Below are 21,766 nucleotides of genomic sequence, written 5' to 3' on the forward strand. Positions count from 1 at the left end.
ATCTTGTTACTTGTACCTTTTGAAGTAGCATCTGGAATGAGATGATAGATTCTGGATTTGCATGTAGGGAGGAAAGCATTTTTCTGTTTTTCAACACTCTAGAAAAGAATTTCAGCAGATGACTCAAGGCTCAAAAATAAAAAAGAGGCAAATATGAACATTTTATGTTTCTAAATCTTGTTAATTTAGGGGTTTAAAATACTTGGAGTTGTCCATACAGTGATTGTCTTGTCAAACTGACAGATGAAATCAATACGTTTGTTCCATTTTGTTTCTGCTATACAGAATGACACTGCTAGAAATAATGCAAAGTATTAGTAATCATCCATAAAAACAAAAGCATTAGAGCTGTTCAGCATGGGGAAGATTATAAACAGAAAAATTAGATGGGGTCAGCAGAGCATCCCCAGGTGCAGTAGCAGGGAAGCCACGTGCAGAAGCATTTTTTTATTCTCTGCTTTTTGCATCTAAGCCCAAGAGGTGAAGGAAAAGATTCAAGGTCAGCAGACACAGCAGAAATCTGATAAGAAAACAGAATTAGGGCACAAGTCACACTTCTAGCTCTTTTCTCACCATTCAAAAGGTTTGTGGTAAAGTGCCACCACAACTGAAGTAGGTTGAGAGGATATAGAAGACATTTAGACCTTGTTACTATAAGGAAGCCTGTTGTTTTTTCATAAAGTTCAATACTGTACTTTTAAAAACTATCAAACTTTAAAAAAAAAATTAAAAAGTAGCTAAAACAAAGGAATTTATTACCTGTACTGTATGATGACGATCATACCTTTTCTCATTGTTAACAAGAGGACAACAGTGTCCTTTTAATTTGCTCTTTTTTTTTTTTTAAGGAAAAAAAAAGTTGGTTTTTTTAAGTGTCTTTTTTAAGTGACAATTATTTCAGGTACACATTGTAGGCTGTTGGCTACAGTCCCTTTCCCTGAAACATCATTGAAAGAGAATTGGAAAGAGAATGGCTGGAATTCACTAGAGAGCTAGACTATGGCTGAGCTGTATGTTAAAATGAAATTTTAAGCTACTCAGTGTTTCTTTTCTTTAATGAGAATTTTGCTTCATCTTCTGATGAGAGAAGCTTAGCAATGTAAATAAATACTACAGGCTTCAGGAAAGCTGTTTTGTTTTTGTTTGTGTGTGTGGCATATTTTCCCTTCTCCATATACATACTCTTACTTTGAAGATTTATATTGAATAAAGTAAGTCCCTTTCTCCCTAATTTTTGCCATATGATCTTCCATTACAGCATGTGCAAATGGAATGGTCTCTTGTTTGTTCTCTGTCTTGATAGAGTAAGACAGCATTCATGTTTAATGCCTATTCCCAATGAAATTAATTTCTCTTTGGCTCATAGATCATTTTCTCTCTGGTCAAATCTTTAGTGTTTGGAACTCTGATATTAGTTTTAACCAGCCTTTATTTAAAAATAATAATAATAATATAGTTAAAACTATTTATTTGTGGAGTTTTACTGAAACAGTGTAATGTTATTGCCAAGATGTTATGGAGTTCTTACAACTTAAATGTGTTTCTGTTAGTATAGGTGTTTTGAGGTTTTTGCTAAAATCCAGTAAGCATGATTTCTGAGTATGAGGTCAGGGTTTAAAAGAATTGACCTGGGAAAGAAGACATGAGAAAAATGTTAAACTACAGAAATGTCATGTTATTAAAACAGGCCTTCCTGTATTACAGCAACTAAGCAATATTTTGAAAACTTTAAATCCCATGTTATCTGTGCAAACAACATAGTGTCATAAGTAAACATGTGTGAACTTCCTGCCTTGAGTCCTCGTTGGGAGCTGAACGTGAGATGAGATGTCCTGGGTGAGACAGGAGCACACATCCCGGCTAGGGAAGGGCTGAAGGGCTGCTTCCCCTCCAGCATCCTCCCAGCTCCTGACATTCGTCAGCTTGCAGATTTCCTCAGCCGGACATTGTTTTCATATCTGTGTTTAATAACCCTCGATAGACCATTCTTCCTTGAATCTCTCTTATTTTTAGATTTTAAAACTCAATTACACTTTTGTCATCCAGAGTATGCATTTACCAGCCCTGAATTTCTTCCAGCATTTCATCACTTAATCGTTTAGCATTATAGGGTTCTTCTATAACTCCCTGAGGTCAGATTTCTCATCCACTGTCACTAATATTCCCTGAAAAGCATTATTTCACTGTTAAGCCTTCTCAGTAATGCACAAGCGATGTCTCAGAACAGATGCTGTGCAACCCTACTCAGTGTCTCATTTCACTAAGAAAACTAGCCATTTTATTTTCTGCCTTTAGTGTCCTATCCTTTATCAGCCCCTCCTCTATTTTTTTACTTGGAAATTTAGGTACATAAGACTGTCTTTATCATATCTTCAGGGACTGAATCACAGAACTGTCAGAAATTGGAGAGGCACAGCTATCTCTGCTAACATATGTTGATTCTTCCTCTTGCACTCTTCATTATAGTGTCCTTTAATACTAGCTGGTTCTGGCAATCTTTTCTTCTGTTCATTTTATCCATTTTTCCTAAAACATCTTTGTCTGTCATGTCATTTTGAAACTTTTCTTCTGATTAATTCCCTCCATAGAGGTTCCCTTTCTGTATGTGAAAGCATCCTGCCTCTCCTATGGGATAAGAGATATTTTTCTTCTGATATGATTTTTCATTCCAAACAATCTTTAATGCATATTATTGCTCAGTTCTGAGCAGGACTTGCTCTCCACTCAGTACACACTGAGTCTAGGTGTTGTAATGTACTTGTCTGGTCAGCAAGGCTTTTAACATAAAGAATGGTATAGTAGAGAGGTGATGATGTTCTGCTGTGTTTTACAATGATTTCTTCTGTATCTTACCCATTTTTTTTCTTTAAATGTGTAGCACAAATGGTCTGTGGGATCCAGCATTTCAAGTATAACATAAGATGCTGGTCTCCAGGAGCCAGAGATGTGAAATGATTCCTTCATTCTCCCCACAGTGTGCTCTTCTTCAGAAGAGAACTTCCATAAGACATCACCAAGGTCTTTTTGGCTTTCTTTGGAGCTGGAAAAGCCTATGTTAAAAGTGCTCTGTTTTCAGACTTCTAAGAAATTGAAGAGAGTCCAGAAGATGGCCTGAAAATGGAAATACCGCAGGGAAATGTAAATCTTCTGAGGAGTGAAAATGTGTTGTGCAGCAGTTGTCCTCCAGTTATTCCATGTGTTCATCACAATTTAAGACAAAAAGGAGTTTCCTTAAATTACATAAAGGTGTATACACATCAGGTACTAGTAATTATTTTTTGACTACAGGAATAGTAAAGCACTGATATGAATTAGAGAGAGAGAGGATATGGACATTTTTACGTACACATTGAAGAAATGACAACCCTACTTTAGAAAAACATAGTTCTCCCTTAGCGAAGGATGGGCTAAAAGGTTTCTCGAAGCCCTGGGTTTTCTGTAGCAGCCTTCCCCCCAAGCACAGGTAGCAGCCAGAGCTGCGCTGCATCCCACTGTCCAGGCACAGAGGCTTGCTGAGGTCACAGTGGCCACTGCTGCCCCACCTTTGCCCTGGGCCCTATAAAACAGGACGCCTGCAGCTGGCCCGCCACCTGCTCAGCTACTCGGTCCTCTGAGAGCCAGCGTACATGGAAGGAAAAAGGCTAGAGAAGGAGCAAGGTGAGCAGCAGCCCTCCTCGGTGTGAGGACAGCGAAGCGGTCTGAGGAAGCACCGAGAAGGATGGCAGCTAACGAGAGGAAGATGTGTCATGGGCAGAGAGAAAGCACCTCTGGCACAAAAGACACCAGTGCCTGGGGGACGTCTGATGCCTGGCCCACAGACACGTATCAGTGATACCATGGCACCGCAGCAATGTGGGGAACAGGCGGGCCCCTCAGACATATAGCAGCAGGGGGTCTGGGCCTAACCAGCAGTGCAGTGGTGGTGTAGGGCGAAGGCTGGATCCTGAGACAGACAGCCATTGGGGAGCCGAGGCATGCCTATCGGCCAGAATACAGCATGGGACCCAGCCGTTGCCATAAAACAGATGGCAGCATTGACTCCATGCCTGGAAATGAACTGGACAGCAACATGGGGCCTAAATGTGAAACTGGCTGACCCCTTGGTTTGGCACCCTGGCCTGAAAATATTCCTGATGGAAGGCATCCCGTGTGGGCAGTCCCAGGCAAGGACTGGCTTGTCCTTCTGCCCAACACTGTGGAGCCCATGGAGGTGGGTCCACAAGAAGAGGCGGAGGAACCCATAGAAGTGGATCCACCTCAGCCACATCAGACCTGGGACTACCCCGGCAGATCATTGCTCTGTGTCATCAGAGAACACCAACAGCTTCGCAGCAGGGCCCGGTGAGCTCCCTACTCATCGTTGCTCAGGCTCCATCCCAAGCGTTAGCTTGGAGCCACCAAACACCCGGCAATAAAGATCTCTTGCCGATTCTCAGGGTTTTGTGAGAGCTTCTTTCCCATCCACCAGCCCTTGTGTGAGAGGTGGCATCCCTTCTGCACAGAGCCTCGAGGAAGAACAAAAGAGAGGACCCAGCTTCCTTTGGGCTGCTGTGCTGGGGTGACAGGAGGAGTCCCCAAGGGCCACCATGTGCCTTTAACATTTGTTAAAATAGACCGAGGGGTGAAAATAGTAGTGCATAAGCAATTATAGGTGGCTAATTTCTTATATTAGGAGTGAGTTTCTGTATCTGAGTAATTGGTAACAAAGGACATGGAGAAGGCTGAGGTACTCAACAACAACAAACTCCATCTGCACTGGTAGACGGGCTTCCCAAGTCTTTCATTTCCCTGAACCCGTAGGTGGAAGCTGGGGGATCAAAGTTCCACCCACTGTAAGTGAAGAGCAGGTTCGAGACCACCTGATGAATCTAAACAGGTACAAGTCTATGGGACCTGATGACATGAATCCCAGGGTCCTGAGGGAACTGGCTGATGGAGTTGCCAAGCCTCTCTCCATCATAGCTGAAAAGTCCTGGCAGTCGGGCAATGTCCCTGGTGAGTGGAAAAAGGGAAACGTCATGCCCCTACTCTTCAACAACTGAAATAAAGAATTGGACAAAGAGCGCAAATCTTCAACAATTAAAACAATTAGGACACATTCCTTCTCAGAAAGAGCAGTCAGGCATTGGGACAGGGAAGTGGTGCCCAGGGAAGTGGTGGAGTCACCGTCCCTGGGGGTGTTCAAGGAAAGGTTGGATGCAGTGCTTAGGGACATGGTTTAGTGGGTGACATTGGTGCTAGGGGAATAGTTGGATCAGATGATCTTGAAGGTCTTTTCCAATCTTAAATTTTCTATGATTCTATGATGATTCTATGTCCCTACCTGTGCCACCGCCATTGCCATGCTGAGCCTCCACTGCCATCTGCATCTGCTTCAACCCCACTGACTTCAGCATCGCATTCCAGACTGAGTCCATCATCTGTAGCTAACTAACTTTATCCATGCTCCACAATTACCTTTTGTGAGCTGTGTTTATCTGTTGACTTGCTGCTTTTCTCGCGAGCATCTGTTGGCCAGCATCCAGCCACTGCATTCAGAAGGGCTGAGAAATCAGTGAGGTAGAGAGTATTTCCTGTTCAGGGCTTGCAGGATTGAATATGTGCCATCCTTAACTGGCTTTATTAGGGGTTATCATCTGAGCAAACTAATTTTCCAGATTCTTTTATGAAGAGGTGTTGGTAAACAGAAGTGACAGATGTACTGTCTCGGTGCTGCTAGTTGCCACTGCAATTCATTCTTTATCACAGCATAATACTCCTGCGTAACAGGATGGTTATTTAATGCTTAGATACTTCTTCCAGTTGGCAGGTACTCTTTCTTTTTCTGGCCTAATTTCTTTCTATTTTTTTAAATATATTTCCTGTATTAAGATTGTTTGAGGTACAAAATACAAAATCAATGGAAAAGGAAGATGTCAGAAGGTACCTACTTACACCTGTTACAGAATCATAGAACAGCTCGGGTTGGAAGTGATCTTAAAGACCACCCAGTTCCAACCCCCCTGCCATGGGCAGGGACACCTCCCAGAGATCAGGTTGCCCAAAGCCCCATCCAGCCTGGCCTTGAACACCTCCAGGGATGGGGCATCAACAGCTTCTCTGGGCAACCTGTGCCAGTGCCTCACCACCCTCTGAGTGAAGATTTTCTTCCTAATATCTAATCTAAATCTATCCTCTTTTAATTTAAGGCTTTTTAGGCTGCAGTGAGGTCTCCCTGGAGCCCTCTCTTCTTAGGCTGAACATCCCCAGCTCTCTCAGCCTTTCTTCATAGGAGCGGTGCCACAGCACTAAGGAATGTTTTGGTTCTGATTGGTAAATCTGTTTGTCTACTAATTAATATTAAGATTTCTGCTTACAAAGGAGTTATGAATTAGAAAATTGGGATTTGCAAATGCATTTGGTGTCCGTCAGTTACATGTGAGAATTGTGGGCAGAGTTCTTCACCTCTGCTATGTTAATGACAGCAAAAGTTTGTATATGAATGAATAATTTATATCTGTGCTAAATGAACATGTAGACAGTTAGCAGAAGACACTATTTTGTTAGATGCTGCTTCACTCGTTGGGATGCCAGGAAGAAGAGCTGAATACATTGTTGACAGAAAAGCCAGGCAAACTAGCTGAGCCAAAAAAGTCCGTCAGTAAGAAAAAAGTGGGAATTCAACTTGGCAGCATATTTGCTTATGTGGTCTGGGGGAAAAATGAAAAACACACATTTTGCCAGAAAAAAGTGGAAAGTCAATTCAAAGAAAACACAGAATTATCCTTAAAAAAAAAAAAAAAAAAAAAAAAAGGAAATCTATAAATCTATGCTGATGTTAAGACAGCATGGTTTGAATCTAAGCAAACCATAGGCTACCCTAGGCTAGCTTTGAAAAGCCAAGTTCTCTCAGTTGAATAAAATTAAAAGAAGGCTAAGAAGGCTTAAGTGAACTAGTCTTTGCATGGTAACAGTTGAAAATATTTTTGTCTATTTCTCCAGATTTTCATAATAGAATTTTCTCTTGAATAGTTGTACTCTTATAATACAGGATTTTTAATTAAAGAAAAATTATCTCACGCTATGAAACGAAGTTTCATTAAGTTGTGAGTATAAATATCTAGCTTATCAATGCAGTTATTCATGAATAGTATCAAAGTATGTATGTGTTACTTCTTACGCTACCTGATATCTTACACTACCTGTCATTACTTCTTACGCTACCATGTCATATTTGGTCATCCACAGTAGCCAAGGTTTCTGTGAGCTGCGCATCCCCTCTCTCAAATACAGCATTAGTCCGCTACCCTGGGCAGCATGAGATAGAAATATTCAGTAGTAAGTCTGTCCTGGTAAGCATGGGTAAAGGAGGCTTATGGAAAGCAGCAGGGAGATATGGGCCTGGCAGGGTGGGGTGGTGGTACTCTTTGCCCACCCCAAGGAAGAGAGGAGGTGGCCGTACACCCAGGAGCCAAGCAGAATTAGCCAGCCACGGGGCTGAGGAGTGAAAGGCTGCTGGGATGAGTGGCTGTACAGTCACCGATATCCATGGCACCTCGACTAAATCTGTTTCTGTCTGTGGGAGCAGCAGTACTGTGCATCGGTTACCACAGACATTGTGTGCAGTTGGATGCTGGTTTGAGTACAGAGGTAAGTTCAGTTTTATCTAACCTTGCTAATTGGTGAAAACTCATTCCCTGGAGATGAAGCTGAAAGAGAAAACAATATTCGCAGGCTTGCCAAGATTTTATCACATGTACCACAAGTACTTCTAAAGTTTGTTTTTTCAAGTCAACTCAGAGCACTTGCAGGCAGCCCCCTCCACCCTTTCTCAGGATGGCTGGTGGCCTTGCCCCTGCCTGGGGGAAGGAGAGCTGTCTGGCCTGTCTTCTCCTGACATTGGGTCTCTGAGCTGGAGGATCAGAAAGGGGAAGTGGTGCAGTCCTGCTCGTGGCAGCAAATGCCACACTAAAGAACAGAACAGAAATACTGATTTTCCCTTAATTTTATTCGTATTGGAAGACATTTTTCAAGTTTCTCAGGTGTATTTTTCTTTAAAGAAAGGCTTTTCAAAGCAGAGACTTTTATGTTCCCCACTTTATCTTTGCAACATGTTTTATGGTATACGTTGCTGACTTGCCTCAAGTGACTTGCCATATTGGTGTGACTTGCTACCCAGATCGATACTACCAGAGAGGGAACTTGCTCTCAGAGGGTACAAGATGCCTCTGGAGCCTTTTGGCAGCCCGATGAGGCAGAAAGGCAGATGTGGAGAAGAGCTAATATGCAGGCATTTGAACGTTGCCTCTGTTTGTGGGTATTTGTTTTTTCCCTAGAACAATTGTGTACGTGGCAACTTCACATAAGATTCCTCTCAAAAATAGCCCTGAGAATACTCCCAAAAACACAGGAGGGTCCAGTCCTCTAAGTTGTCCTCATTGTTTCCCATGGGCTCCCGGGGGACCTTGTGCAAGAGGCAGGGCTGGCATCGGTGGTCCCTGAGTGCTGACAGTGTTAGGCCACCACCTCTCGGTCTCCACATATCTGGTCTAGTGAGCAAAAGGCGGCCATCCAGAGGCAAGAGGTGGGTAGGTAAGCAGTCCCACCATCAAAGCAAGTAGTTAACTAGTGCTTTGCGGGCAGAAGTGGGGTTGTAAGAAGCATTTGAAGAACTGGAAAAAGAAGGGAAGGGATTTTTCACTTTCTATTTCCTGATAATAGGAAACAAAAAATCATTTGGAGAAAAAAATATATATATTTTCAGTAAACCATTTGTAAGAGCACATCACTTTGTTCTACAGGGTAATTTCTGTTTTGTACTAACCTTTACATCAGATAGCTGGAGGACAGCAGCTTGAATCAAAGGAGCTGGCTCTGCAGGGTGCTTTTGCTCTTCCAAGACACTGTTGCTAAGAGTCCCTGAAACTTTCTAAAGGATATTCCATTCCTTTGATCTGTTGTGTAGGCTGTTGTATTGTCTCCTTCACCACCAGTGCTCTGTGCCTTACAGCAGTGTGGGTGATGAGAGGGCTGACTTTTCCATTTTTCTCTTTTCTTCTTGTCATCCTCTAGTTGCTTTTGCTGCTGCTTTTTATCAAATACTCGATTTAGCTTAAGGTGAAGAGCAATTTTTGGAAGAAATGAGGCTTTCCTGGGAATTTATTAGATCAAGGTGTAGTGTTTTATTTTAAAAAAAAAAAAAAAAAAAAAAAAAAAGCGTATTTCGGCTCCTGACAAATATGTGGAAGAAGGGAAGTCGAACACCTTCAAAAATGTGAAGTGTCTGTGCAGCCTTCTAAGAGCTGTACAAAAGCTTTCAGAGCTGTATCTCTTCAAAAACAGACATGCAAAGTGAGAAAGAGTTGAAAGGAATATTTTTGGTGACTATAACCAGCTTAAAACTTAGCTCAGCGTTCAAGGTATTGGTGGTCAGAGGTAAAGCAGTATTGCCGCTTGGCCTTTAAGCAGGAAAGGCATGGTACTGCCAGCTGAAAGAGGTCCCTGGGGAGTGAGGAGTTTCACAGTGCCACAGAAGAAAATGCTCAAAGCAACTCTGGTCCTGGCAGCCGCAGGGTGCATGTGTGAGCACGGATGGGTATCTCCATGGCGGCAGTATTTGGGCACAGCCGGCAGCCAGCGCTGGGGTGAAATGACTACGCGCTCTGGTGACAGTTTCCTGGTCGTTGCAATGACCGCGTTAACAAAATAACTAAAAATTGAAGAGTGTAGCTGAAGACGTTTGGTGTGGCCTGCTTCACCTGGGGAGGGATGTAGAAGATCCCTGGTAGAAGACAGGATCACGGAGTGGCTGAGGTTGGATGGGACCATCTGGTCCACCCCCCTGCTGAGCAGGGTCACGTAGCACATGCTGCACAGGATGGCATCCAGGTGGGTTTTGAATATCTCCAGAGGAGGAGACTCCACAGCCTCCCCAGGCAACCTATGCCAGTGCTCTGCCACCCCCCCAGTAAAGTGCCCCCTGATATTCAGATGGAGAGACCAGGCAATGGAGGATGAGAAAAGGGTTTCTGTTGCCTTTTTGAGCTGGTGGAGCTTGCATGAGAGTGAAGGGGCAATTACAGCTGGTGCAGAGGGGCCAGCTGGGCACAGAAACCTGCGTTTTGGTTAGCTAGATCAGCTCTGCCATCTCGTGGAGCTTCTCCCTGAAGTACCCGCTGCTTGCTTTGCAGTCAGCCGTTGGTGTTCAGATAGTTTTGACCAGCGTGCTGTAGTCTCCAGAGGACAATCATCTGCTTGGGAAATCTCCCGTGCAGTTTGGCTCAATCCCCCCTGCCTGGCAGCAGTTCTTGGAGGGGCTCGATATCAGAACAGCATGGGCTGGGAAGCACTTGGCTTCAGCTGTGCTGGCAGCGCTGGTCTGGGAAGTGATGCCCAGCGCCTGCACGCCTCACAGCCATCTCCTGCCAAAGTTGTTAGGCTTGATGCACCACCAAGCACCAAATTCTTCCAGAGTCTGAATAAAGCAGGTCACATTGTTGCTGCATGGCTCTCATTACCCAAATGTTTGATTGTGATTGAATAAAACCCAAAAATATCAACTGATGATGTAAAAATGTTTAACTAGGGTTAAAAGTATGTATGGCATTGTAGTTTTTTTCTGAAAAAAAAATAAGTAAATAACTTTTGCTGCTAAATAACATTCAGTAAGAAGTTACTTTTGTATTTGAAAGCCTTAATTCCAACTATAGCTTGATTTTTCAGTTTCTCTGGAGCAAGGTATGTCTTTCTGCAGCCTTACAAAGTAGAAAATCATGCATTTCCTTCTTTCCTTTCATATTTACACTTGCAAGGCATTTTCTGAACTGTGTTGTTTACATTTTCTTCCCGGTTGCTCTGTGATACCCGCAGCTCCCTAGCCAGGGGTCAGAGGAAGAGGCAGATTATTTTATTTTTTTTTATTTCCATGTGGTTGTATTTAGTTTGTGTGATGCAACGTTGTCCTAAGGATGTAATGGTCAGCTTGACCTCCTTACAAACACTGAGCAAGTATGTGAGAAAACATTTAAAAAGCCATGTGAGAGGATTCTGGGGTCTCTCAGCAGAGAAGAAAAATTTTTCTTGGCCGCCCATGGTGAGGACTAGACTGGGCCATTGACTGCCACGGAGTATTAAGAGCAACCTTGTAAGCAGGAGAGGTCACCATAGACTGGGCTCACTCGCTGGTTTTCCACATTAGGGTATTTCATTTCCTTTCATGGGTATATTTCTCCTTGAAATGTATTTATTTAGTTCCCTGGTTCCTCTGTAGCCCTCATGACACACCTTCACTTCACATCTGCTGCCTTCAGTCATGAATAAGGAGCACGCACCGTGACCCAGCTGTGAGCAGGGTCTCCTGGCTTTATCACAGAAGCCCCAATATCCAACCAGGGCAGGACATGGAAAGACTGTCTTATTTTGCATGGTGATTGTGAGAAAAGGAAGGGCCATTTTTTGGCTTCCCACAGGTTAACGGATAATTAATGGAAAAATATTTGCAATGCATCTGTGTATTTGAGTTATGAGTCTTTATTTTAAGTTGTTAGTGGTATCGAAGATTGCCATGCATCCATGGCAGAATCTGGTACTTCTATAACTTTTGACTGAGACACTGAGGATCAACAAATATGGAATGTTTTGAAGATCAAGTTTTCTTTTAACTTAGGTGTTCCATCTTCTGGCAAAAAAAAAAAAAAAAGTTTTTTTTTTTCCACCAGTACTGTTAGGATTTTACACTGGAGGAAAAAAAAAGTCTCAAATCTAAGAGTGGGTCTTTTGGTATATGATACAATATTTGCAATGAATTAAAGACATTAACTTAAGTAAATTGTTTTATGTTTTACAGGAAGTGCTTTAAAGTTTGGTCTTTTTATGACAGCACTAAAATTCCAGAAGAAATTTTGTATCCATAATTTTTTTAGCACATGCAGGCTTCCTCTTATAGCATATATGAACATGATGGAGCAAATAAAACAGTTCTGTTATTAACTTTAAAAAATAATAGCACATCTTTGATACACCTGTGATAGATCAGTAGTCTGACTTGTTCACAGATTAGTGTATTAGGGAACATCATTATTTTTATATGAAAGACAATTTTACAAAGGAAATAGACATTACTGTTACCAAAATGCCATTCCGGCCAAAATTGTAACAATAATAGAAAAACTCTTTTTAAAAGAAATCATTTGTTGTTACTGACAGCCCCAGGGCCACAGTGGGAATGGGACCATTGCTGGTTCCGGGCAGCCCTCTGCCTCCCTGCAGAGAGAAGCCCAGCAGGACATGAACAGTGTCGATTGCATCTGAGAGCTGAATAAAGAAGGAATAAAGAAGGATCCCTTTTACTGTGGAGAGGTCTGATCAAAGTAGGTTGTCCAAAGCCCCGTCCAATCTGGCCTTGAACACCTCCGGAGATGGGACATCCGCAGCTTCTCTGGGCAACGTGTGCCAGTGCCTCACCACCCTCAGAGTGAAGAATTTCTTCTTTATGTCCAATCTAAATCTACCTCCTTCCAGCTGAAAAATGTTGCCACTTGATCTGTCACTACAGTCTGTGGTAAAAAGTCTTTCTTCATCTTTCTTATAAGCCTCCTTTCTATACTGAAAGGTGGCAATAAGGTCTTTATGTGTGTATATATATATATGTATATATAGGGATCATAGGGATCATGAACATAAATCTTACAGTATGCATCTTCTCAGTATGCTTGAATACATTGTGGGGAGCAGGGGAGATGGGTTGGTTGTATTCCAGTTCGCAATTATTATGCTGTTTTCTTGATAGTTCCTCACCATATAATTTACTTTGCAGTCCAGGTTCTCCTGACTCATTCATAAAACCTGATTTACAGAAGTGTAAGATGGGAGGAAATGGGAAAGTACTTTAAACAGGCTTTTGGACCCAAATGTGAAACTATCTAGGGAAGCCCCAGGATTGCCCAGGCCTGAGGCCAACTGAATGAAGTTCAACAAGGCCAAGTGCCAGGTTCTGCACTTGGGGCACAACAATCCCATGCAACACTACCGGCTGGGGTAAGAATGGCTGGTAAGCTGCCTGGCGGAAAGGGACCTGGGGGTATTGGTCGATAGCTGGCTGAATGTGAGCCAGCAGTGTGCTCAGGTGGTCAAGAAGGCCAACAGCATCCTGGCTTGTATCAGAAATAGCATGGCTAGCAGGACTAGAGAAGTGATTGTCCCCCTGTACTTGGCTCTGGTGAGGCTGCACCTCGAGTATTGTGCCCGGTTTGGGGCCATGGAGCATGTCCAGAGAAGCTGGTGAAGGGCCTGGAGCACAAGTCCTGTGAGGAGCAGCTGAGGGAACTGGGGTTTTTTGGTCTGGAGAAGAGGAGGCTCAGGGGAGACAGAATCACAGAATTGTAGGGGTTGGAAGGGACCTCGAAAGATCATCGGGTCCAACCCCCCGCCAAAGCAGAAAGAGACCTTATCACACTCTACAACTACCTGTAAGGAGGTTGTAGCAAGGTGGGGATCAGGCTCTTCTCCCAAGCAAAAAGTGACAGGACAAGAGGAAATGGCCCCAGGTTGCACCAGGGAAGGTTTAGGTTGGATATTAGGAAAAATTTTTTCACTGAAGTGGTTGTGAGGCATTGGGACAGGCTGCCCAGGGAAGTGGTTGAGTCAGCATCCCTGGAGGTATTTAAAAGATGTGTAGATGTGGTGCTTAGGGACATGGTTTAGTGGTAGACTTGGCAGTGCTAGGTTAATGGTTGGACTTGATGATCTCAGAGGTCTTTGCCAATCTCAATGAGTCTATGATTCTATGGTTAGTCACTGGTTTTCTGTTCATGTGTACCAAGGCTATTGCATTATAAAAGCACGTGTTGAAGAATGACAGGAGAGGGCTTTTGCGAAGATGTGATTTTCATCTTTGCTTATGTTGTCTTTCTTTCCCCAGTAAGTCCCTTTGGAATCAGTGAATCTGCCTGCAGAATAAGGGTCTAGATAAGGGTGATGGAATTCAATCCCACTTAAAGGAGTGTTTCTTGTTTACCTGAGTAAAACTAGAAATGGGATGCAGTTCCTCAGAGTTCAGTAGCTCTGCCTAGTCTTTTGAGAAATGAAAGACAGTGCCTAATTAGATGACTGATGAATATGGAAAATGATAAATACTTTCTAATAAGATCTTTTCTCAATGAGGGTTTACACAGTAGGCTCAATTCTGAACATCTCAGGAACGTAATCAATGGTGATGTATGTTTTTATATCAGCAGCAAGCTGTGTGAATTAGAAGTTACATTTGCTCATTCCAGTCGCTGTATTAAGCAGAATAATATAAATAAATAAAACAATCATTGTCTAAATTTGATTTATTCTGGCCACGTCTTGTTTCCCCTTGGGTGTATTCAGAAGAAAGAAAAGTCTGAAAATGGTATCTTAACTATTTTAAATATAGAATTCATTGTGAAAGTCGATCCATATGTCGTGCTTTGAATCATGCATTAATCTCAAAATAAAAACTGTAGGTTTTGCAGAAAGACATTATAGAACAAAATAACTTTTTTTTTTTTTTTTCCCTTCTGCAACTTTCTAATAAAATGTAGCAAGTGTTAAAATGACTGGTAGATTCCTTCTCAGGTATTTGTATAGCCTCAGCACAATTCTTTGATTCTGAGATGTCTGTATAAAGAGTGAGATAAATAAAACAATTGTTAATAAAGGAAAACACAGAATTCAACCTCATTTTCTTTTCTTTCACCCACAGGACATTAACGTATGTATCCTTGAAAACTACCCTGAATGTTCCAATCCCAGGTTGTTTTATATCATACCATATTTCTGTGGGCAGCATCCAAGATGCAGGTAAATAAATATAAAAGGTATCTCAATTTGTTCACTAGTAGCCATTGACAGCATTTTGTCAGAAACTGGTAATTTGAGACAACAGTTAATTTCAAGTACAAGAGAAAAGTGTAAGTACAACGTAATTCTGTATGTGGCAACTGCATGCATATATTTTTGGAATAAGAGGGGTAATATACAAACATAGTATAATTATTTTTATTTGAAATCATACTTGAATAATGTATCAAATCTGGATGTATTTATGTGGATATTTTTTTTCTGAGTTGGCAGAGTGACCTTATGTGCTTTTTAACCATTTTACCTGCACTGTAATTTTTTTAATACACATTTTAGTTTTGCTCAGATGCTTATACCAGGTCTGTAACTTAGGAACACCAGGTTTCTCTTTCTATATAAGAAATTGTGATCATGTTTAAAATTATGTAGTGTGGAGCCTTCTACTACTGTAATTGAATTAGATCATTTTTAACGTGTCTATTTTTGCCATTCTCATGTTGCTGTATTATTGATGAGGCATAGTAAACTTTCATGCAGTGTGTGAATAATTTTAAATACCTTCTTGTTTTCAAATATTTTTATATTTTGGGTCACAGCACATTCTTAAGTAGGCTTGTTCAACTTCAAGGTATTATATTTATTTATTATTACCACTTCTCTATAATGGAATAGCTGTGAATATTTTCAAAAATTTATTTACAAAGCCATACATTAGCTGTAATAATAAGCGAAAATATCTTCATACTTTTGTCTCTGTTTCTAAGTATCTTTGTTCTAAAATTCTTCTATATTTCTTGGCATAAAGGAAGATAGTATTGAGAAACAAAACAGATTCATGTCTTCATTAAACATTTTTTTTAATATATTTTGGCTTCATTTGCAAATGCTTATGGTTACATATTTGACTTGTATATATGAGTAATCCCATCACCAAGAGCGGCATGCATAAATACTTTCACAATATATATCTATGATGTTCCTGAACATTAAAATACTCGGTTTTAGCTTGTTCTAGATCTGTCTCCTATCATGTTCAGTCTTCAAGTCTGAGAAGCAGCATGTCTTTAAACTGAAGGTTTCAAGATGAAGTTCAGCATTACAGCCTCTTCAGCTGAGTGTGAGGAGTCACAGTATAAGACCTGCTGTCTCTAAGATGTTATGGCCTCGCTGGGAAAGCTTAATGCTGTCTCCAGCAGAAGAGCCGGAAATGATTTTAAGAGAGATCCTAAATCCATATGGGAATTGGCTAGGACAGACCACCTATCTTCATGATGTTGCACAACTGAAATACAGTACGGTTGTCTGTTCAGACCCCAACACACATGCTTTTGGCCATGTGGTGGATATATGTCCAGCCACGTTTAGCACCACATACAGGTTTTCTGTTGCGGGAACAGATATGTGCTTGTCATATGACATAGCCTGTTGGTATGATGGAGATGCAGTTGTTTCCTGCTAGTTTCTGTCAGTGGGGGAAAAGATAGAATAACCCCAAAATGATCTTCGAAGCCAATAGCTGTCAGAGAAAACAAATATGAATCCTATATCAGATCTGCAGGGCAGTCATGGAGTACTGGCAGAAAAAGGGAAGCTCCTGGAGACTTTGGCAGGCTTTGTCCTTAAACCAAGGACAAGGCAGGAAACAGACCAGTTGTCCCCTCTGTGGCATTCACTGGATAACAAAAGGCAGTGGTTGCATGCAGCAGTTCTCCTGGTGTTCTTCAGAGTTATTCCCAGAGTCATCGCCCCAGAGGTGTTCATCACCCAGAAAAATAATTCCTCCAGCAAGATGGGCTGTGCTTCTGAGCAGAAAAGTATGAATTCACAAATGTGAGCTTTTAGACATCTCTGTGGAAGTTATCTATGGAACTGGGTACTTCCATACAGTTTATAACCTCATTTTAATGTGATCATGGTTTTACTTGTCAAATCAAGTCTAGATGTTGTGTGGAAAATCTCAGTAAGGCGTGCAAGATTTTTGTTTTGTTTTTTAATCTTCTGTTGGAGGAACAGCATTCAGCACTGAATATTTTTCCCCCTGCAGTTGTCTTCTTGGCTTGAATTTCTGAAGTAAATGTATATTTAAACAGTCTTTTTTATTATTATTTTTAATTCCATTCCTCTCCCTTCATTAATTTCATACAGGGAACCTGGTGAATGGGCCCTTGAAAGAGCAAAGCTGAACGTTAATGAAAATTTTCTGCTTGTGGGTATTCTGGAGGAGTTGGAGGATGTGCTGCTTTTATTAGAAAGATTCTTACCTCATTATTTCAAGGATGTGCTTAGCATCTACAAAAACCCAGGTAACTTTTTCCATTATACAGCTATTTTCACAGAAATTTTGGCAAAACTTAAATGACTACTGAAAGGTAGAGTATTTGTCTTATTTAGTCAATAAAGAGCTTTGTCTTCCTTTTAGGGAGCAGATTTGATTGATGGGGAAAGGTATGTGTTTTGCTTTTATTCTTAACACCATTGTGTGGTTTTCATTCCCAGGCAAGCACTTGGTGCTTCAGTAATCTTGCCACATGCTTGAAAGCTTCCCAATTATCACTAGAGTGTCTTTTTCTTCTTTTAATTCTGGCATAGTGAGCTCTCAAATAACATTGCCAATTCTCAGAATGTTGCCAGCAATACCTACCTAAGGAAATCTGGAAGAAATTGGTTGGGGAGCTGGACCATGGGGATTCTTAATTACCAGGTTATTTGTTTTTCCTTATTCTTGAGTGAGAGTTGCTAAGATTTTAATCAATTATGTTGAAGTAACTGTTTGCTTAAACAGAGATTAAGTCAGTACAGATAAAAATACAGATTTATAGCACGCTGAATAGAAAGCATGGTCAGAAAAAAAAAGACTTAGGTGGCCTTCAGTAGATAAATGAAAACAGATCTTAATCTACCTCTTAATTTGCACCGTGGCATCAACCTGAAAGGTTTCTCTCATTGTGTTCAGTCCATCCCTCCCAATGTTTATTTTTTTGTTAACTTCTTTAGAAGATGGTTTTGTGTCCTATGCTTAAATCGAGAAATAAGATGTTCCTGTTTTTGCAGAACTGATCTACTGCTTACATTTGACTGGGATATTAACATGGTATGAACTAAGGAGGGGTAAAACTTCCCTTCTTTCCTGGTGACTCGCTTGCATTCATGTCAATTAGAAATGCCTACAGCCACTGAAAAGTGTCTTTTGTACCAATTTATATATCAAAAACACACTAATAATACGTTGAATTTTGTTTGTAGTGCACAAAACTTATCACTGGCTTTTGATTGAGAGCAGCTGTAACAGTAATCAGTCACCCTAGAAAAATTATGGGTTTCAGTGGGTGACTGTCTCCTGCTCCCTATTTCTAGGACAGATCTTTGGAAGTTCTGTATTAAGCCATGATACAGATATAACAGGGAAAGAGTGGCATTCTCTGATCTTTGTAAATTAAAAATAAAATAAAATAAAAAGACATACATACATTTTTAGCATGAGGAAGTCTTCTTAAAGGTTTGCCCAGTTCTGTCACCAAGGTTTTTCCATAGGAATGCTAGACTGGAAGGAGACTGGGGATCACTAGAAGGACACTCTCTGCAATCAGTAGATTTTTCTGTGGGAATCTGTAGGGTTTCCTCAGCTGTTCTGTGCAACATAGATTTTCACTTCTTTTCCAGTGTGGGAAGCTAACAAACAGCACATAGGATCTTGATTTTTCAACAGGGTGCCCTTGAAATTATCAGAAGTGAAATAAATAATCTCCCAGAATCATTAAGTGCTGGATAATCTCTCTCTTCTCTGTGTATATTCCAGTATCTATGGGAGATCTGATCCCACATTTCAGGGCAGTCATTTCCTCTTCTCTGGGATTTCATGCATAAGACTCTTCTTGTCATTTCTTTGCTTCAATATTCTCTATGTGGATCAAAGTGTTTTTTTTTTTTATTATTATTATTCTTTCCATTCACTGATTAACAAGGAATAATAGAAAGGAAACTGTTTCCTTGTGTTAACTCTTCTCTACTCTTTTCATATATGCAAGGGTGAGTTTTTTTAAGACACAAAAGACTTAACAGACAGAAAGAAAAAGAATCCAAGTGCTTTGTAAGAAATCCTACATAGTTCTTTTCAGTGCACCTTAGACCTGATCTGCAACACCCTCTGCTGTTGCATCACGAAGCGCTGGGAGGAAGAGATGCTATTCTCCTGCCCAGCTGTGTGGTACTCTACAAAGCAGCAGATAACTTCAGGCCAAACACGACCTTTTGTTGTGACTGATGCTTGCAGATAATTCTGTAAAATGTACAGTTCTGTGTGCTAACCTGCTGCTCCACCTGAGATACTATTATGGCAGTCTGTCTCCTCTTCATATTAAAAAACTTAAAGCTTTGCCAGAACTTTCTTTTTTATCCATTTAACATATTCAGATAAGAAAAATACAGTGGAAGGCCCTGTATGGGGCCTGTATGTGATTTGCTCCCAGGCTAGTGAATCTCTGCACCAAAACTCACTGCAACAGGCAGTTCTGGATTAGATACTTTTCAAAAATTGGATTTATAGAGCTGCTTAGCAGCAGAAATTGGTTGAAGGAAGGCAGTCTCCATCCTTTAGTGGATTATGTGGATTAGAAAGTAAAGTAACAAGTTGGTAGTTGCTCTCCCACCACCATCACAGTCTAAACAAAATTAAGAGCACCTGTCTCCCATTGTCGGTAGTAAACTGCTGGTTGTAATCACGTCCATAAAATCACTTGTGCTCCACAGGGTGACCTTTGGATGTGCCCGTAGCTTCACTTCTTGATCTGCTGAAGGCTGCTTTGGGCATCTTGAAAAGCATTTAATATACAGCTGTGTATATTAAATGTATATTAAATTGTATATGTATAATATGTATACAGCTATGTAAGTTGTATACACAGCTGTGTATATTAAATGTATATATCTGGGTAAAACCCCTTCTTCTTCCCAAAGTTTGGGCCAGCCTTCTCATTACGGGTGCTCTGGGTGGGCAATACAGATCCCATCTGAGCAAAGTTGTTCTTACCAGGAACCTTCAGTGTAGCACAAATCAGTAAATATGGAAACTTTTTTTTCCCTCATCTCTGCTTTTTTAACTATGAAAGTCTTATTCAAGTGTTTTTATTCTCCTCTTTGTCTGCAGCAGGATTTCTCATCTGAGACAGTTTTTAATAACTTTTAATGAGAGACTCTTGCTCAGTGTTGTCCTAGCAAAAAACAAAGCCTGGAGCCTTTTTACCATCAGAAAATACTTTGCTGTTATTGTTCTGAAGCAGAAGTAAAACTGTGGCTCTGTTGATCAGATAGTAGGACATTTACATCAGAGAGAACATAAACTGCGGCTGTCTATCTATGTATAGTGACAGAGATAACTGCTCAATGTGATGTGACTTAAGTGCATTTGGTGGTAACACAAGATTTATTTCATTGTGTCTTACATAAGCTAACAGGAAGGTAAACTTTTAAAGAAATTTCAATGTCAGAGAACACTAGGAGAATAATTGTCCTCACTGCATTAATAACAATGGTTCGTTGAGCTAATCCATATGCCAAATATTTTGACTTGTGTATTTTATAACAATGTGCAACAAAATGTGACAAGCTCTTTGTTGTACTAAAGCTTTCATTGGAACTATTAATCTTGTAGCATTCTTTACAGCTGTAAGCTTCCTGTTTTTTTTGTGTGTGTGTTTGTTTTTGTTTTTTTTGTGTGTTTTTTTTTTTCCTTTTCTACTCTCTCCTTGAAATTAAGTATCATGTTAATATCAGTTAATATCAATATCAAATCAAGGATTGCAAAGGGAGTCCTCTTTTTTAAGTGCCTGTCTTGTCCAAAGTAAGAAACAGAATCACAGAATGGCCAAGGTTGGAACCCCTCTGAAGATCATCTAGTCCAACCCCCTGCCAAGAAGGTTCACCAGAGCACACTTCCTACGTTGGTGGCCATAAGTGCTTTTGACAAGAGATCAAAAGTAGGGAGAGGATAGTGCAAAATAGACATAGAATTAATATATATATATATATATTACTTTGTTTACTGGATTTCTGTTCTGTGCTCAGCAGTAGAAGCTGCTTACTGTTCTGTCTTTCCTTTTTTTTTTTTTCCCCCATCATTGGAGCAGATAGGGTCCAATTGCAGAGCCTTGGATTAGTTTTACTGCAGAATTTGAAAGTTCCTTTGCAATGTGAAAGGCCCAAAATACTTACAGAATAACTTCACATGCAAAATCTCTCCTCACTCTCAGGAGCACAACTGAAAGAAAAATAATTGGTCAGTCCTGTTCAATTTTGCTGGTTATAGCTCGTTTCCATGGTCTGGCTGGTAGCCAGAAAGCGGAGAATGCTTACACAGTTTATTTTTAAATGGGCACGGGTGGGTTTTGTATCTTTGGTGTTTTAAAGGGGCAGAAAATACAATGCACAGCAGAGCATGGAGGGTTTCTTTTTTGCCATTTCAACGTCTCTGACATGGGGTAAAAGTTAACAGCATCTAATGTAAAATAATAGGCAATAAAAAGTTTTTCATCACTTCAGAAATAAGCCTTATCCTCTCACTTTTCTGTAGGTGTTCAGAAGTTTTCTTTGGCACTAGAAGCCCTATAAAAACACCTCTTCCCGATACCAGACCTTTGTTTCTTGAACATTACACTTTGCTACGAAGGACATACAGATCTTACTGGAAAGCAAAAAGACAAACTTAGACTTTTCAGACAGATATTTATTGACTGTAGCGAAACTACTCATACTGTCAGCTGGAACAAAATATATTGTTCAGGTAAAGTGTAAAATGATTTTTTTTTTTTTAATGGAATTCTTAAAGACAATCACATTTGCAGAGATTGGTTTTAAGTGTAGTAGTAATACTGTCCTAGGTAATATAAATATGCTGACTTTTAAAATCCTTTTTTATTCATGAATGCTGGTGATAGAGGTTTTGATTTTTTTTTATTTTTTTTTTATGAGC

At 40.6% G+C, this 21,766-nt stretch overlaps 1 protein-coding gene across 3 annotated transcripts in view; it reads left to right on the forward strand.

The window, feature by feature from the left end:
* The window catches only part of UST (uronyl 2-sulfotransferase), a 170,793-nt gene that overhangs the window by 117,073 nt on the left and 31,954 nt on the right, over positions 1–21,766 (forward strand). For all 3 annotated transcript variants that reach the window (XM_035320731.1, XM_035320734.1, XM_035320732.1), the window contains exons 6-7: positions 14,705–14,802; positions 16,948–17,105. In XM_035320731.1, coding sequence (XP_035176622.1) covers positions 14,705–14,802; positions 16,948–17,105 — 256 coding nt within the window. The remainder of the gene's footprint in view (positions 1–14,704; positions 14,803–16,947; positions 17,106–21,766) is intronic.

Source organism: Oxyura jamaicensis, chromosome 3 (assembly GCF_011077185.1).
Source record: "Oxyura jamaicensis isolate SHBP4307 breed ruddy duck chromosome 3, BPBGC_Ojam_1.0, whole genome shotgun sequence".
In the NCBI taxonomy this organism is placed as follows: Eukaryota; Metazoa; Chordata; class Aves; order Anseriformes; family Anatidae; genus Oxyura; species Oxyura jamaicensis.